Source organism: Micropterus salmoides, unplaced genomic scaffold (genome assembly GCF_014851395.1).
Source record: "Micropterus salmoides isolate LMB-PRFRI ecotype aquatic unplaced genomic scaffold, ASM1485139v1 Ms_hic_scaffold_5, whole genome shotgun sequence".
NCBI classification, from domain to species: Eukaryota; Metazoa; Chordata; class Actinopteri; order Centrarchiformes; family Centrarchidae; genus Micropterus; species Micropterus salmoides.
The window spans coordinates 36,067,903-36,085,643 of record NW_024044237.1 but is presented as its reverse complement, the minus strand read 5'-3'; the positions used below and the strand labels follow the sequence as shown (position 1 = coordinate 36,085,643).

Below are 17,741 nucleotides of genomic sequence, written 5' to 3'. Positions count from 1 at the left end.
TTCTCCTATTTTTACAGTACTGTACCCTGCATCTCACAAACGTGTCCTTTGTTTCTGTGATACTGTAATTCTTGTTCTTTGCTGATATGAACCTGCGGTCAGTCGAAATCTTCTGAGCAGTCAGGACTGTAAACGAAGGGGAAGCCCACAGTTCAGGGCCACTCGTCCTCTCACGTTGTTTCTTCCATCCATTCTTAGACTTTCTCCGTCCCACCTTCAACAACCTGTTTGCTCTCTGAACTGGATTATACTGGTTGTGTCACGTGATTTGAAACGAGCGAAATCAATTTTGAGTTGTTGTGTTTGAACAATGACACGTGTTCTCGATTTGTGTTTGACTGTGTTTACCAGTGTGGAGGACATGTGCATTAGAGTTCTGCTGAAAAGTCTAAGTGAGATCTGCAAATTGTGTTTTACCTTGTGAAAACCTGCATTGTGCTACTGTGTTCTCTCCCCCCTGGACCAGGGTGGCCGCCCCCCTCCTGGGTCCAGGTTCTCCTCAAAGCTTTTGCCTGTTAAAAGGAGTTTTCTTTGCCTCTGTGGCCGAGTGCTGCTCACGCCGGGAACTGTTGGGTCTCTGTTGACAATATTACCCAGAGTTCAGTCTGGACCTGAAATATATGAACGATGAAGTGAATCTTTAAAAGACACTTTATATAACTGCATCATTGTTAAACTTGTCTTCAGTTCATTCCAGCAGCAGACGGCGCTCTGATTTCAGAGCTTCCTAGAATGACTCACAAAAAAAGAAAGTGAAGGTGAGTGATGATCATTATTGATGCTTTGCCCTGCAGAGGCAGCTGAGACCAGCGGCTGAACACAGAGAGCAGGTTTCAGACGCTGTGAACAGACTCCGTCACTTTAAACTGCAGCAGCAGCGCCGTGTGAAAAAGGTACAACCGCCTGTAAAGAGCCGCGTCCACCCTGAAGGGCAACCCGGAGATTCCTCACGTCACATCACAGCAGCTTCTGTGGAACATTTGGCGAATTGGAAAAGAAAATTTGATGAAGGCTGATGGCCACATTGTGCTACCTGCTTCTTCTTCTGCTGTAGATGAACATTACTGCTGCCACTCGCCGTCACAGACCCCCTCTCGTGGCAACGCTGGGAAATAGGATGGTGTTTTATCCTGATGCTGAGGTCGCACAGAGGTCAAGTCAACTTTATTCATCCAGCCCGACATCACAAACCAGCCTCGGGGGGCTTCACAGTCTGAACAACGGAGCGGGGACCCCTCTTCAGGACGGACAGGAAACAGATGTCGTGTGTGCAAAAAAGACCAAAGCTGCAAAACTGAAAATCAGGACAACGTGTCTCTGCAGCACTTCCTGCTCGTCACCTGCTTTTTATAAACTCCAGCTTTATCCAACGATCTGTGTGACTTTGTTTTTGTTTGTATCTGAGACAAAAGGACAAACAGAATGTCTCCACCACAGCACGTTCATAAGGCAGAGTTTGTGCACATTTATCATACTTATAACGTGAATCGCAGGTCAGCCTTAACTTCAGGTCTGCTACCTTCTGATCGTGGACTGATGACAGGATTCTTCTAGTCCAACTCAAACTTCCTCTTTGTGTTTGAGACCGTCATACTAAAAGGACTGCGGCCTCATGTTCAGCCGGTCCAACTTTACCTCACAGCACAAACAGGAGCAATGACATCCCCCTTCAGATATTTTCCATCTTCTCAGAGTCTGAACCTAAACAACAGCTGATCACATTAAACACTGACTCAGTGAACAGGGTCTGCAGTCTGCAGTCTGGGCCATGAGTCTTTTAATGAAGATGCGGGTGATGTCTGAAGCACTGTATGCTGTGTACATGATTTCATCACTGTTAACTGTGAGTCAACTGGAAACATGCGAATGGGAACAGTGATGTGTGCTGCCCGTCCTGACCAGACAAGCGGGCCTACAGGTCCATCATACAGCAGCTTATTACAACCTGTATTTAGGTGTTTGTTAGGCCGCAAACTCTAAGGGAAGAAGAAGTCAGGTGACAAAAAGATAAAGAGCATTAAATTCCGTGTAAGGAGGTGGGTGGTGGGGTGGATGGTTGAGCCGGGTAAACTCAGGACTTTCACTCAGGAGACCAAGGTTCAAGAAGAAAGTCAAAGCTGACATGCTTTAAAACAACATTATGTAGTAACAGCTTTAAAATCATTTCTATGGTTCACTGACTCTGTTATAGGCACTACGGGCTCCTTACGCTGGAAACTGCACTATTAACAATGGAGCCCGGGCAGGAAACGCTGCCCGGGCGAAACGCTTTGCAGCACCAAGACGACTCTCCTACAAGCTATAAGAAGCAGCAGAGAGTATACGATGTCCAAAGTAAGCTCTCTGGAATAAGCTAGCTCGGTATTCTCAGTTGTCGCGGTTGATCTTTCGCTGTTAGCAAAGTTGTCGACATGCTAGTTTTTGATCGTCATGTAATCAGAACAAATACATTTGTATTCTTATTTACAGCAGCGCTGAATTACACCGTGGAACGGTAGGGACGCCAAATCACACAACACACCATCTCACATAATGATGCTTTAAGTTAAATTATGTTTTGTAGATGACTTACCTCATGTACTTCAGGTCCGGGAGCCGGACTGTGGACAGCGCTTGTCATGTTAATAACCACGGCAGCGTCGTGACTCTGAAGATGTTTCTCAGATAGAAATATACCAAGCTAACAGGAGCTAGCTAACAATGCTAACACGGACTCCTCACTTTGATGCTGAGCAGCTTTGTTGGTTCATTTTTATATTTTACAAAGTTTATCCACATGGTTATTTATTCATGTCTTATTGATGTATTTCATATTAAACACTTTAACAGCAGATGAAGCTTCCTCCTCCTCTCTGACCTCAGCTGATGTTTCCGACTCGCCAGCTGCATCGACTCGTTGTGTCTCATCCTCAGAGAGATGATTTCATCTCACAGAGTCATTCCTTTTATTTTTTTTACGTCAGACGGTCAGCCCACATGTTCTCTCCACGGGTGGGCAGGGCTGATTATTTTCCATCTATATTCATCTTTATGCTGACGACACCCACATTTATCTCGCAGTGAAGCTTCCTTTCAAAGACAGACAGAAATCCAAGAGCTGGCAGAAACTCTGTCTCTGTCCATGTTTCCTGTAAAGAATCTGGATGTTAAAAACTCCCCAGAATTGTGTTTTAATAATATCTTGTTTGCATAAAATGTGTTTGTTGTTGTTTGAGATATTTGACTTCTGACTTCATCTCACCTTCACGGTTCAGTTTCTGTGTTGGTAGTATTTTTAGCTGCATGTCTGCCATCTTGTTTCTGGTTTCCTTTAACATTGTGTGAAGGAGAAACCTCCTGTAATCAGAGTAGGGGATCAGAGAAACCTGAGCAAAACACTCCAGAGAGGGAAAGTGTCACTGATGATAGATCATTACATAGAGACATGTGTCTGTCATGGGTTTGGTTTTGTGTTTCCTGTTTTATTTTGGTAAACCCTTCCTCTTTTGTTTTTGTCTGTGTCCTCCTTGATTGTCTGATTAGGTTCACCTGTCCCTTATCTCTGCCTCCTCAGTGTATTTGGTTTTAGTGTTGTCTTTGCTAGTTCGTCAGGCTGTTCCGTGTGGTAGTTTCCTCGGGTTTCCTGGACTGTGTACTTGTGGACTGCCTGTTTCTGGACTTTCTGGATTTGATTTGTTTGCTTCTTAGATCTCTGCCTGCCGTATCACCAGCCTGATGAACCTGATGAAGTTGTCTTTTGATAAAGTGAGTTCAGGTGATGGACAGATGTTTTGGTTGTTGAAAAGTGGCTGCTGTCAGAAACAAACCTTCAACATATGTCGTTCAGTGTTTAGAGAGCCGGATCTCTTCCCACGCTGTCCGCTGGAGTCATTTACCCGTCAGTGTGGAGCTGATACCACCCGACAGATTTATACAAACTCCCTGCACCTGGAAGAGATTCAGGAACTTTCTGTATTTGTGTTCATTTAACCTCCAGCTTTGAGTTTTCCAGCTCTTGAACGCAGCACTGTGTAACAGCTGGCTTTGATCAGAGGTGGAAACAGCAGACATACTCTGGTACCTCAGCGTCAAAATGTACTTAAAGTATTAAGAGTAAGTACTCATTATGCAGAATGGCCTTTTTCCAAATACGTTTAATTCATATTCTGCTGGTAGCTTGTGAGTTTTATCTTAATCAATACATCATCATGCATTTGTTGATTATATTGTTTTATAATAATGTAGTAAAAAGCCTCAACTACCTCCGAATTGTACTCAAGTACAGAACTTTATTCCTGGCACATGAACGTGGCAGGGAAAATAAAATGCTCTTTTTTGTGAAAAACCATAATCATATAAGCTTCTTTCAAAAACAAACTGACGTCTCCGAGTTGTCTGGTGGAGGAGGAAACGGTCTGGATCAGATCAGGGCGTCAGTCTCTACATGTTGCTCAGTTCAGTAAATCTGCCCTCTGCAGTGAAGCTGACAGACTGTTCAAATAGAAAAGTATGATCAGTTAGAAAGTCAGACAGTCAGCTGTTACTTTGTGATTTACTGGTCAAAGATGTGAATATAAATAATTCACATACAGCCGGACAGAAACGTGATGATTTCTAACGTAGGCACACGCTTCAAGACATTTCAGGTGTGAAAGATATGCGTCATATGTAAAAACATAAATATAACCTTCATTTAATCTGGAGCTCTCATTAAGATCAAGATCTCTTCTGCAGAAGAGACCTGAATGTGGCAGAGCGTTCACATCTGGGGTAGTGGTGCAATTATAAACAGCTTCTGAAACTTTTAATAAAATGAACAACAGCGTGTCAGTGGCTGTACTTCATTTGGAAGTCAGTTTGAAATGTTGAAAATGTGTGTGAGACTCAGATCTGCATCACTGATGTGGGTTCAGACAGAGACAGCTGCTGCGTTGGACAAAGACTTCTTGGTTTGTCTGCCTGACAGCAGGAGACACGGCTGAGAGGAAATCTGTTACAACCATCAAATCTCAGCTGGAGTCTGGCTTTAACTGAAGTTGAACTCTGTTCTGTCTCATCACACTGGGACACTCACCTGGACAGGTACATCCAAGGTAAGATTGTCTATGTCTGTGTAGGCTTACCATGAGACTAGAACATGCTTCGCGTCTTTCAGGTTGGGCGACAGACGGATAACCAGCAGTTGCTCTCGTCACTGACGTCTTCTGTCTCAGACAAAGCAGCAGCATGTGTCCCTGAACGCCTCACATGTTGGACCATGTAGTCTTCAGACTTGGCCAGACGGGGTGTTTGGGTGTACAGGTGTTGCAAGAGATACTTGAACTTGAGCAGAAAACTCTGAGGGAGCAAGCTATTGGTTTCCGGCAGAGAACCTCCGATGAAGAGTTAACCCTCAACACTCGGCTGCAAACCGCCCCAGTGAATCGCGGGCGGGGTCACGGTCTGATGAACTAACAGAACCACATCATCTGCAAAGAGTAAAAATCTGAGGTTCCCAAACCTACAAAAGTCTGACACAATTTCTAACCAGCATGCATCACGTTAAGTCAGCGCTGCGCAGCGCCACATGAAGTCAAACGCACCTATTGAAAAGGTGGCGTTTCTGACCACCAGGTGGCACTATAGAGCACAAATATGTTCACATATTATTCTACAGGCGGCGCTGCAACAAACAAAGGCTGTGAAGAAGAAGAAGAAGAAGACAGCAAATGAACATGGAAACACTGCTGGGCTGCGGTCCAACAGTCTTTTTGCTCAGGAAGGTTCTGAGTGAACTGAAGTATTTAAGCCGTGATGAGGAAAGCAGCTTCTGTGCTTCCTTTCTTACCTCCTGTAGCGTAGGGTACACTGGAGCATCCTTTACCACAGGAAAGGAGGTGATGCTGTCCCACAATTCCTTGCAACATTTAAGGCGACACAGCGTTGTAGCTTGGCAGACACAAGTAAATGTAGAAACAGAGCACTTTATTCTGTGACACGATCCTTAATGTCTGGAAATCCTTCTGATGACCTCTGAACCATAAATAGATTCTTCTCTGTCAAATCCATCCAGTTAGGAGGAATCTAGAAAAACAAGCATATTGAATTTCTAGTTAATAATTCCATCATCATAATAAAATACTTTACACATAAATGTCACTGAATGCACTTAAAAATGAATTTTCTCTATTTAACAAAAGTTTAAAAGGGTCAAAGCACCAAAACCAGGAAACTTACCACTCGCTCACATCCTTATTTTAATTTAATGATAATTTTATTTGCTCGGCTTTCTGTACTTGTATATTTATTTTTCTCTCTATCTATATAATTTGTTATCTGTAATCTGTTTTGTTGTTACTTCCTGAGTATTTGAATACATTAAAGTGTGATTCTGTATGACAGCAAACCTTAAACATAAATCTTCCATGCGTTTTAGATAAAGATTTTTTCTCCCCCCCTCCTCCCCCCGGATATAAATCTGTTCCGGATCCTGGAGATAGTTTAGTTTAGTTTTCTGTCTGCAGAATCTGAGATGGTTTTTGGGTTTTGCTGAAGGACCCCAGTCCTCCTTGGTGTCCGGTGTCTCGCCCCTCCTCTCCGCCTCCCCCCTCCTCCTCCTCTGGTTTATAAGTCCGTGCCGTCCCGGATCCTGGAGGGTCTGCGGACAAGAAAGAGAAGAAGGAACCTGAGCAGCAGAAGGACTTCCAGTCTTATAAAGATGAACGTGTGCGTGCTGGTCCTGGGTCTGTCCCTGGTTCTGACCGTCTGTGTGGCCCGGTCTCCGTACCAGGCGGTCCTGCAGCACAGCCGGATCAGAGGCCGGCAGCAGGGGTGAGTTAAAGTGAATGTTCTGCAGGAGGTTCTGGTCTCTGACCCTCAGCTGGGACTTCAGGGAACTTTATGATTGATTTATCGGCGATGACGTCACAGTTACGAGTGTTAACTTCAGGTTATCGATAATATTCTGTCTGCCGACTTTACAGCGAGTTCATGATCTCCGGGACAAAAATGCATCACCATGATAATCTGATAATGACAATGTTGTGTGACCGATAAGACTTTATTGATCCACGCTGGTTTCACTGCAGGACTTTTTAACCTGTGCGGAATCAAATAAATCAAAACTAAATGAGTAAAAGAAGCAACATGAACAGTTCTGATGGACCTTCAGGGGTTAAACAGCTGAAGTTGATGATTTCCACACAGGAAACTGTATTTTTAAAGAATCAGCAGTTTCTGTGTCCAGTTGTATTATAATACTATATAACCTTTACTAAAAATATAATATATATATATATAAAATCTTCTACACACATAATGACTTCATGATGGTTTTCTGAGGTTTTGTGAACTTACAGGAGCTGCAGGCTGAGAGAAAGTATTCCTTTGTGACCTCTCCGCCCTAAGAGAAACTTGTCATATTAAGGTGGAATGTAATGAATTCAGTCACTAATTAACAGAAACTGCAGGAATCCAGATGTACAGAGATGTTCAGCTGTTAACCAGCAGATGAAGCTTTAACTCCTGATCTGTCTGAGACATCGAAACCATCAGTGACTTCATAGATGTTGTTGTTTTTCTAGCAGCAACAGGAGTTTATGATTTTTGAACATCTGTGTGTTGACCTCTTAACCTCTGAACACTTTAATGTATGAACGCTTTAACTAACCAGTGTGTTCTCTAAACCCTGCTGCTGCGTCTGATCTCAGGATTAAAGCTTTTAATAACTTTAATAACTCCAGGCTGCATATTTAGACCGCGGGAGTATTAAACAAGCTTTTCCTCTCTCTTCTCTTTCAGACCGAATGTTTGCGCCATGCAGCAGATTAAAGGCAGTGACAAGAAATATTTCACTAACTGCAAACAGTGGTACCATCGCAAGATCTGCGGGAAACCCACGTGAGTCCGTTATTTTATATATTATACAGATCACAAGATGTGGAGTCCCAGATTTAAATCAGATTTCTTCTCTTGAGGAGTGTGGACACGCCTGTGTTTCCATCTCTGGAACTTGTTTTGTGGTGTTGACAGGAGTTTGCAGTCTGACTTTAACCCTGCTGGAGTTTGTGGACGGAGGAATGTCCCTCTCCGGAGGTGTCCTCACCTCTTATATAACCTCTGAAGAAGAAAAGGCTCCGGCCTGGCAGAACCATCAGTGTCAGTTTACCTCCGAGTCCTGAACTCTGCTGAGAGGCCTGAAGGCTTCCTGTGAAGCACACAAACAGCTGCTTTTAACGTTCTGATCGGTTTTATTTCTTTATTGTACGCTGAAACTCAGAGAAGTTCAAGACAGTTTTGTGGCACCATGGAGCGTCGTGTGAGGCAACGAGTTCTCACTGTTAACTCGTCACATGTGGACACTCGGTCGAGACCTCATGGCGTCGCTTTTTAACGCCCTCGGTATCCTTTGGAGTCATCTTAGCACGTGTAAGGCTCCGCGGTCAAGTTAGCAGTTATAACACTGCTTTTACCTCGGAAATCAGGAGTCGGATGGACACCTCTATCTATTGTTAGCAATACCACTTGAAAACAACACATTACGTTGTATTTTTCACATACAAACACCGCAGCAACATGCCCACCGATAGAGGTTGGAGAGCACTACAGTTTTCACTACTGCTGATGCTCGGGGCAGCTGACTAGGAACTCGGATATTTTGGTTTCCCATGTCAAATACTTTCAAAATAAAACTAGTGGTTAATGTGAAACGTCACACTTTGGTTAGTTTTAGGAAAAGGTCCTAGTTTGGGTTTAAAATCTTTACTTACGTAGGTAGCGTTACCAATTTCACTAAAAACAGTCTCTGTTTATATATATATATATATATATATATATATATATATATATATATTCACGCATCTCCTTGGTGAATCATCAGATTCATGTTCAGTGTATTGAGTCCATCTCTCTGTCCTACAGTCCAGTGTAGGGGTCCTATGACTAGTCGTGTTTCCATCTAAAAAATTTAGAAGTATGGCTGAAACGGCCAAATTCTAAAAAAAAAACATCCTCAATTTTGCACAAAAGTTTTTACGCTCGCTTGAGGTGTTTTTTGCTTTTTTGGAAAAAGAGTTAATGCACTAAATGTGAGATGGAAACACCTTTGCCAAAAACGTTCTGACGTTGCGAACATTTCCCTCACGACTGATCAGCTGTTTCCGCTGTTAGTGTCTTTCTAAATATTCACCTAATGTGGCAACATAGCTGGTAACAACTTGCCCAGTTGAAACTCATTTCTGAAGCTCCAACCAGCTGATGGAAACGCTACTAATTCACATTTTCTTTTTCCTTTTTTGCGACGTTCAAAGGTTTGCTTAAAATTCGCTTGACAATAAGATAGAAACACGACTGTAGACACCTTTTATCTCCGACATCAAGCTGTTTGGGAGGCGAGTGAACAAACTTTTGATGAGCTCTTTGAAACTGTTCTCATCTCACTGAGGAGAAACTTTTGTTTTTCAACCTAAGGAACATTTTCCAGCAGATTTATCTGCTGCAGTGCAGCTTTAAATGCAGGACTTTGACTTGTACTGAAGGAAAGTGCCGGATGCTTTTAGACTTCAGTTTGTGAGGGGAAACAAAGAGACCGCAGTCAGACTGAAGGAAACACACACACATTATTAATGAGGCTGAAGCAGTGGTGGACCAGCTGTGTCGCAGATCTCACTCTGCATGAGCTGAGCAGGATTAAAGCCCAGTGTGTCTGGGTGACTCTGGCAGTAAAACGTTCCTCTTGTAAATGTGAAAATCACCTGAAATCTTCCGTTCTGCTCTCTGAAACTTTCCTTTCTTCATGTTGAACAACACAAAGATAGATGTGTTTGGAGCGAGCAGCAGAGGAAACTACGTCCCAAAATCCTCCCGAGCTCTAAACAGAGCGTTTTATAGGCCGTCTCCCTGCAAAGCTGTGAATGTGACGGAGGAGGGAGGACGGTAACTGACATCAGGGAGATTTAAGAGACGGGAGGAGAGTTTTTAATTCAGAAGCTGTTTCTGAAAGTCACAGAGCTGAATGTGTTCAGCAACGCCAGAGGTTGTACTGTGGAAACTTTAATTAAAGGCTGTAGCGGTTATAAATGTTTGTATTTCCATTTCATGCTACTTTAAACTTATACCCCACTACAAGAGAAATATGTACTTTTTACTGCACTACAGACAGCCATATTTTCTACTTACCTTTCAGATTAAGATTTACATGAAAAATATCATATTTTGAAGAAAGACATGATGAGTTTATAAAAAAACAACGCAGCGTTAAAGATTTAATCCTTGTTTCCAAACTTTTTGACTTGTGACTATAGAAATTCAGTGCATTGTTGTGTCTCCTCGTCACATTTCAGAAGTCTCTGAGTTATCAGCTCCACCAAACATTTTCCCTCTGAAATTCTCACATGGTTTCATTTAAATGTTTAAGGCCCCAAGAGGTAAAATGATCTGATATTTCTCAACAAAGCAAACCATCCAAATTCCAAAAACTGAAAACAGATTTGTGTATCAGAACCTTTTTTTTAATGTTTCCTCTCCAATTAATCATCTCACGACCCCTCAGATTTACCTGGTGACCCTTTGGTGGTGGTTCCCAACCCCAGAGTTGGGTCCCACTGGACTAAATGTGCTAACTGTGTATTAAGCAGTTAAACTAGCTAACTGTATATTAAGCAGTTAAACTAGCTAACTGTATATTAAGCAGTTAAACTAGCTAACTGTATATTAAGCAGTTAAACTAGCTAACTGTGTATTAAGCAGTTAAACTAGCTAACTGTGTATTAAGCAGTTAAACTAGCTAACTGTGTATTAAGCAGCTAAACTAGCTAACAGTATTTTAAGTAGTTAAACTAGCTGTGTATAAAATAGCTAAACTAGCTAGCTGTGTATAAAATAGCTGAACTAGCTAACTGTATATTAAGCAGTTAAACTAGCCGTGTATAAAATAGTCAAACTAGCTAACTCTATTTTAAGTAGTTAAACTTGCTGACTGTATATTAAGCAGTTAAACTAGCTAACTGTATTTTAAGTAGTTAAACCAACTGTATATTAAGCAGTTAAACTAGCTGACTGTGTATTAAGCAGTTAAACTAGCTAACTGTATTTTAAGTAGTTAAACTAGCTGACTGTGTATTAAGCATTTAAACTAGCTAACTGTATTCTAAGTAATTAAACCAACTGTGTATTAAGCAGTTAAACTAGCTAACTGTGTGTTAAGCAGTTAAACTAGCTAACTGTGTGTTAAGCAGTTAAACTAGCTAACTGTGTGTTAAGCAGTTAAACTAGCTAACTGTATATTAAGTAGTTAAACTAGCTGACTGTGTATTAAGCAGTTAAACTAGCTAACTGTGTGTTAAGCAGTTAAACTAGCTAACTGTGTGTTAAGCAGTTAAACTAGCTAACTGTGTGTTAAGCAGTTAAACTAGCTAACTGTATTTTAAGTAGTTAAACTAGCTAACTGTGTATTAAGCAGTTAAACTAGCTAACTGTGTGTTAAGCAGTTAAACTAGCTAACTGTGTGTTAAGCAGTTAAACTAGCTAACTGTGTGTTAAGCAGTTAAACTAGCTAACTGTGTGTTAAGCAGTTAAACTAGCTAACTGTGTGTTAAGCAGTTAAACTAGCTAACTGTGTGTTAAGCAGTTAAACTAGCTAACTGTGTGTTAAGCAGTTAAACTAGCTAACTGTGTGTTAAGCAGTTAAACTAGCTAGCTGTGTGTTAAGCAGTTAAACTAGCTAGCTGTATTTTAAGCAGTTAAACCAACTGTATATTAAGCAGTTAAACTAGCTGACTGTATATTAAGCAGTTAAACTAGCTGACTGTATATTAAGCAGTTAAACTAGCTAGCTGTATTTTAAGCAGTTAAACCAACTGTATATTAAGCAGTTAAACTAGCTAACTGTATTTTAAGTAGTTAAACCAACTGTATATTAAGCAGTTAAACTAGCTGACTGTATATTAAGTAGTTAAACTAGCTGACTGTGTATTAAGTAGTTAAACTAGCTGACTGTGTATTAAGCAGTTAAACTAGCTAACTGTATTCTAAGTAATTAAACCAACTGTGTATTAAGCAGTTAAACTAGCTAACTGTATTCTAAGTAATTAAACCAACTGTATATTAAGCAGTTAAACTAGCTGACTGTATATTAAGCAGTTAAACTAGCTGACTGTATATTAAGCAGTTAAACTAGCTAGCTGTATTTTAAGCAGTTAAACCAACTGTATATTAAGCAGTTAAACTAGCTAACTGTATTTTAAGTAGTTAAACCAACTGTATATTAAGCAGTTAAACTAGCTGACTGTATATTAAGTAGTTAAACTAGCTGACTGTGTATTAAGCAGTTAAACTAGCTAACTGTATTCTAAGTAATTAAACCAACTGTGTATTAAGCAGTTAAACTAGCTAACTGTATTCTAAGTAATTAAACCAACTGTGTATTAAGCAGTTAAACTAGCTAACTGTGTGTTATGCAGTTAAACTAGCTAACTGTGTGTTATGCAGTTAAACTAGCTAACTGTGTGTTATGCAGTTAAACTAGCTAACTGTGTGTTATGCAGTTAAACTAGCTAACTGTATATTAAGTAGTTAAACTAGCTGACTGTGTATTAAGCAGTTAAACTAGCTAACTGTATTTTAAGTAGTTAAACCAACTGTATATTAAGTAGTTAAACTAGCTAACTGTGTATTAAGCAGTTAAACTAGCTAACTGTATTTTAAGTAGTTAAACCAACTGTATTTTAAGTAGTTAAACCAACTGTATATTAAGTAGTTAAACTAGCTGACTGTGTATTAAGTAGTTAAACTAGCTGACTGTGTATTAAGCAGTTAAACTAGCTAACTGTGTGTTAAGCAGTTAAACTAGCAACAATAACAAAGACAACTTGTGTTCTTTTGTTTATGTCACTGTGTTTCACCAACACGTAGCCAACACGATGAACACTGCAGCCTGTAGGTTGCCTGGTTTCCTTCCTGTGTTTTACAGTTTAACTGGGTGACTTTACATCATTGACATCATCATGGGGAACGCCACCGATCAGTAATCCACTCTCACTGACCTGATCAGAGCTGACTGGTGTTTTCAGTTTCCACGGAAACAGCTGCCTCAGCACTTTAACAGTTGAAATGATTCACCCGTTACCATAGAGATAATTTACTTCTCTTCTTCTGTCCTCTGCTCTTCCGTCACTTCTCTTTTTCCTTCTTCCTGTCTTTGTGTTCGACCCTGATCGTCTCCTTTTGCCTCGTGTCTTTCCCGTTTTGTTTGTCACATGTGCTTTTCTTCCTGTTTCCTAGCAACCGATTAATTTACATTTATTCATTTAGCTGACGCTTTTATCCAAAGCAACCAAACAAGTGTCTTGCTCAGGGACACAATGGTGGATGTCTCACAGTGGGAATTGAACCCAGGTCTCCCACACCAAAGGCAAGCATCTTATCTCTGTGCACATCACCACCGTCTTTACTTGCTGAAACGTTAACCTTAAGTTTACGCCAGAGGTTTTTCAAAGTGGGAGCTTAATTCATCTAACGTAATCATGATCCCTATAGGCATCCAGGATTTGAGCAAAACTGACGTCTTCTTCCTGTCTGAGGGGAGGGGCCACAGTTTCAGACTCTAAAAACCGCTAGTTTAAACAGTGCAACCTGATTTATCATTTGTTAGAGACTGGTTAAGTGCAATTTATACTTCGGCGTCAAATCGACAGCGTAGCCTCTGCGTAGCATCCTACCCTACGCCGTCACCTACAGCGTAGCCTGACGTGCACCTCCTCAAAAATGTAACTACACATCAAGGCGACGCGGACCGTAAGCTCTATGATTGGTCAGCTGGGTAGCCTCGCAATGCCTCCGAGCTGACAGGAAGTGCCCGTGCTTTGAATTAACTTTTGCTAGCGGCTGTAACACAGTGGATCAATATATATGTATACACAACCCGAGCGAAATGACTCGTTTCACCATCAGAATGTGATCCATTCGGCTGATAACATTTGAAAAGGCTACACCAGCCGCACGTTTACAATTTTACCCCCATTCGCGTTAGCGGAGGGCGAAACCAGAAGTTAGCCTGTTCGGCCGGCAAAAGTCAACACAGTGGACGCTGTAGCGCTACTGCAGACTAGTGTTTGGGGGTGTAATTGCAGATTGACGGACACACGGACGCACAAGTATAAATGCCTTGCTGCGTGCGTAGCCTACGGCGTAGCTACACATGTAGACCCTACGCAGGAGTATAAATCAGGCTTTAGTCGTTACGGAGAACTCAGGAAGGGATTCTGTGTTCAAACCGTGTGAAGGATTCATGAAGAGCTGCTGTCCTGGTTGTTGTTAAGGTCCAGCAGAGTCTGATGGCAGCTCGAATATAACATCAGTATACGGGAGAATATTTAATCGATAAATAAGAGAATATATCATCGATATAGGAGAATATATCTCGACCACAGTCTGTAAAACGAATGTGGACATAGCCGCGGCGACATCATTTGTTTTTTGAAGCCTCCAGTTTGGAGTTTTGGTCATCGCCATCTTGTTTTTATGGAACCAGACGTGACCATATTTGGACGAGAGGGTGGCGCTAGCTTGGTTAGCAAGGTGCATCTGTAAATCACTTTAACTATAATATTAGCTGGTATGCTAATTTTAGCTAGCGATAAACAGGCTTAAAACAAAACGTACTTACCTGAAAAATGAGCAGCCGACTCCTGATAAGCTTTTTCAGCGGCGCTGGTTAAACGTACACAGAGCAGCGGATACGAGTCGCCTCTATCCTGATTGACAGGTTGTCAGTCAGCTTGTAGCCCCGCCCTAAAGCCTCCCCTGCTTCCTGGTCTCTGTTCCTCTAAATGGGACCATAATTTACTAAATGAACATCATGCTGTGTCGAAGAAGACTTGAAACTAGCGACTGAGACCAGAAACTCATCAGGAAAGTGTTTACTGAGGGAATAAATCAGCTGACAAGTAGAAACATTTTCTCACTTCTATACAATCACACTTCTTTCTGCAGCCGCTGGAGTCGCCCCCTGCTGGCTGCTGGAGAGGACGCAGGTTTCAGGCTCTTCAGCGCTGGCGAGTAGTATGTAGCTGCAGTTTCAGGACCGCAATCCTAGGACCGGAACTGCATTTCTAGGACCTTTGTTTACTTTGATACTGCCAGCTAGCTGGCTGGATAGCTAGCTATGTTACTCTTGACAGCCCCCTCGAAGCCAGTTACCCTCACCACAACCATCAGCCTCCGCAGCCTGCGGTGCTGCCGCTACATAATATTGGCGTTGGCTTCGCTTCTCAGACCCGGAGGTTCCCTCTTGGTCACGACGCAGTATGAAGACGTTCGACTGTAAATGTGGTGTAGAGTGAGAGATCAGTGTCGTCAGTAGTCAGTCAGTGAATGAAGCCAGTGTGTCTGTGATTAATTAAAAACCTCTGAGTAGTTAAATGAAGAGGATTTCAATTCTCTCTTCTTTGTGTGTTTCAGGCTGACTGAACCGTAAACGTGCGTTAGTTTGTATATTTGCTGACGTGTTTCTGAGAGCCTTGCTGGGTGTTTGTGTGGTTATTAAAGCGAGTCTGTGGTTGTGAAGGACTCGGTCGGGAAAGCGCAGCTTTCAAATGTTCAGTCAGAGGAGGCGAGTGTTTCTAATCAAACGGATTCTTTCAGCTCAGATCAGGGGGAAAAAAAAGAAAAGAGGAAGTGAGAGTTTCTGTGGACGTTTGAAGGAAGTGAAGCTGTTAGACGACCCGAACGCCCCAAAACACACAAATCATTCATAAAACACAAAAACTCAGTGTCAGTGTGTGGAAACATGACGCTCTTATCTCTGACAGTTTAATTGGATTCACACTCGGGGTGTGGGGGGGGGCGTGTGAGGAGTCTTTGTCCTCTGTTTGTGTGTCAGTGGATTTCTGTGGAGAAGGATCAGCAGGTCGGAGGTCAGCAGAAGGAAAACTCATAACTCACTCCCGCCCCGAAGCCCCCCCACAGCTCGGCCCTCTGGTCTTTAAATTAAACTCTGTGGCTGCAAAAAGAAAAAAAAACGTCCTTTCCAACCACTTCTCCTCGACCTCGATGGAAAACGTCATGAGGTCAAAGAACGATGTGAAGGAGATGCGTTCTTACCGTGTTGGCAGATAAGGTGCTAGTCTCCAGATAATGGAAGTTGTCGCATTATGAATGTTTGCTCACACTCCCCCTTCGCCAATATTTATCTACATGAATCCCAATTATTGGATGTAAATAATAAATTGGATTTACTGTAGAGGTTATCCAGCGTGATCCCTGCCTTTATTAAGACAATAATGACTTTGGTGTCATTCACACTGGCGAGTTTTTAAAAGCATAATTTGTTAAAAAACATTCTGAAATATTGCTTGATGTTAAATAACAAATGAAAATGCCTTTTAGACAGGTTTATTTACAGTGCTATTAAAATATAGAAGAAACAAATGTGTCGTCCAAAGAAAGCTGCTGATTCTAACTAGAATCTAGAATCTAGACGTGCAGCAGCAGTCAGTAACTTTACCAACTTCCTGACACAGTTTGGCCGTTTCCCGTTCTCTCCCTGTGAACACGACCAAAGAGGAGGTAAGACTGAATCATGACTGCATGTGTCGCCTCAGCAGGGATGATGTTATAGGAGAAAAATTGATCTGCAGGAGAAACCGATCTGAAAGTAACACAGAATGACTGAGAGCTGCACTCACTTAGATTCTGTTATATACATATTGAAATGTCACGTGTTTCCTTTTACATATATAAAAACAGTTACATTAGGGGGCAGAACCAAAGGTTAAAGAAGCGAGCTCGTGACCGGGAGGTCGCCGGTTCAATCCCCGGACTGACAGGATAAAATCTGGGTGTGGAAAGTAAACCACGCAGTGCTTGCCCCCCCTCATTTATCACCACTTGAGCAAGGCCCATAACCCCAACAGCTCCAGTGCTTAGTGGCCAGCAGACCAGGCTGTGGTTGTACTGGGCAGCTTCCAGGTGTGAATGTGATCAGGAGCTTCCTCTCAGTCAAGTTCCCCTGAATAAATAAAGGTTAAACCCCCCCCCCCCAATATTTCCACCATAAATTGGTGCAGAAACGTTCTCCAGAATGCAGGAAATGAAGTGTTTAAAGCCCCCCAGACCCCCCACTCAGCATTCAGGACATCTTTAAAACAACCTTGTGGTCTTACATATAGCGTATCGATCACATTTCACCAGAATATAGGTCTCTATTATTATTGATAGTTCAAAACATGTGCTTATTAGCAAGGTATGCCATAAGAGATGGTGATCTACATCCGTTATCCGTCATGGACGATGGATAATTATTTTTTTTCTAAATTGTAGAAAATTCAAATACAACATAAACTAGTGTTTTTAACAGTATCAGATTACAGCAAAGCCAAAAGAAAACAAATCAAAAGAGAGAAGGAAATTGTGAGTTTCTTATTCAAGAATCATAAATTAGTCAAATACAGAATAAAGTTTGTTTGCTGTCCTGTCCTGGATTCTGCGTGTGGTCGATGGATTTTACTGTTTGAGTTTGAGAACTGTGCGTCGCTTTGAATGTTGCTGCCGCAAGGAATTGTGGGACGGCATTATCTCTTTTCCTTTGGTAAAGGACGCTCCGGTGTTCCCTACGCCGAAGGAGGCGAGAAAGGAATCAGTGAAGCACCTTTCCACAGCTTTTAGAGGATTCGACCAGCTCTCATCGTGGCTGCTGCTTAAATACATCCGGGTCACTTGACTCAGGAACCTTCCTACACCTTAAAACTTAATCCCCCGTCCCACGAGTATAATAATATACTGAAGAT

The 17,741-nt window shown here is 41.9% G+C and overlaps 1 protein-coding gene across 1 annotated transcript in view; it reads left to right on the top strand.

Moving 5' to 3' along the window:
* The first annotated feature begins 6,488 nt into the window (after positions 1 to 6,488).
* tgfbi (transforming growth factor, beta-induced) overlaps positions 6,489 to 17,741 on the top strand; it is a 37,505-nt gene continuing 26,252 nt past the window's right edge. Inside the window, exons 1-2 of the mRNA XM_038699437.1 lie at positions 6,489 to 6,789; positions 7,759 to 7,857. Of these exons, the coding sequence (XP_038555365.1) occupies positions 6,677 to 6,789; positions 7,759 to 7,857 (212 nt within the window). The 5' untranslated portion in view covers positions 6,489 to 6,676. The remainder of the gene's footprint in view (positions 6,790 to 7,758; positions 7,858 to 17,741) is intronic.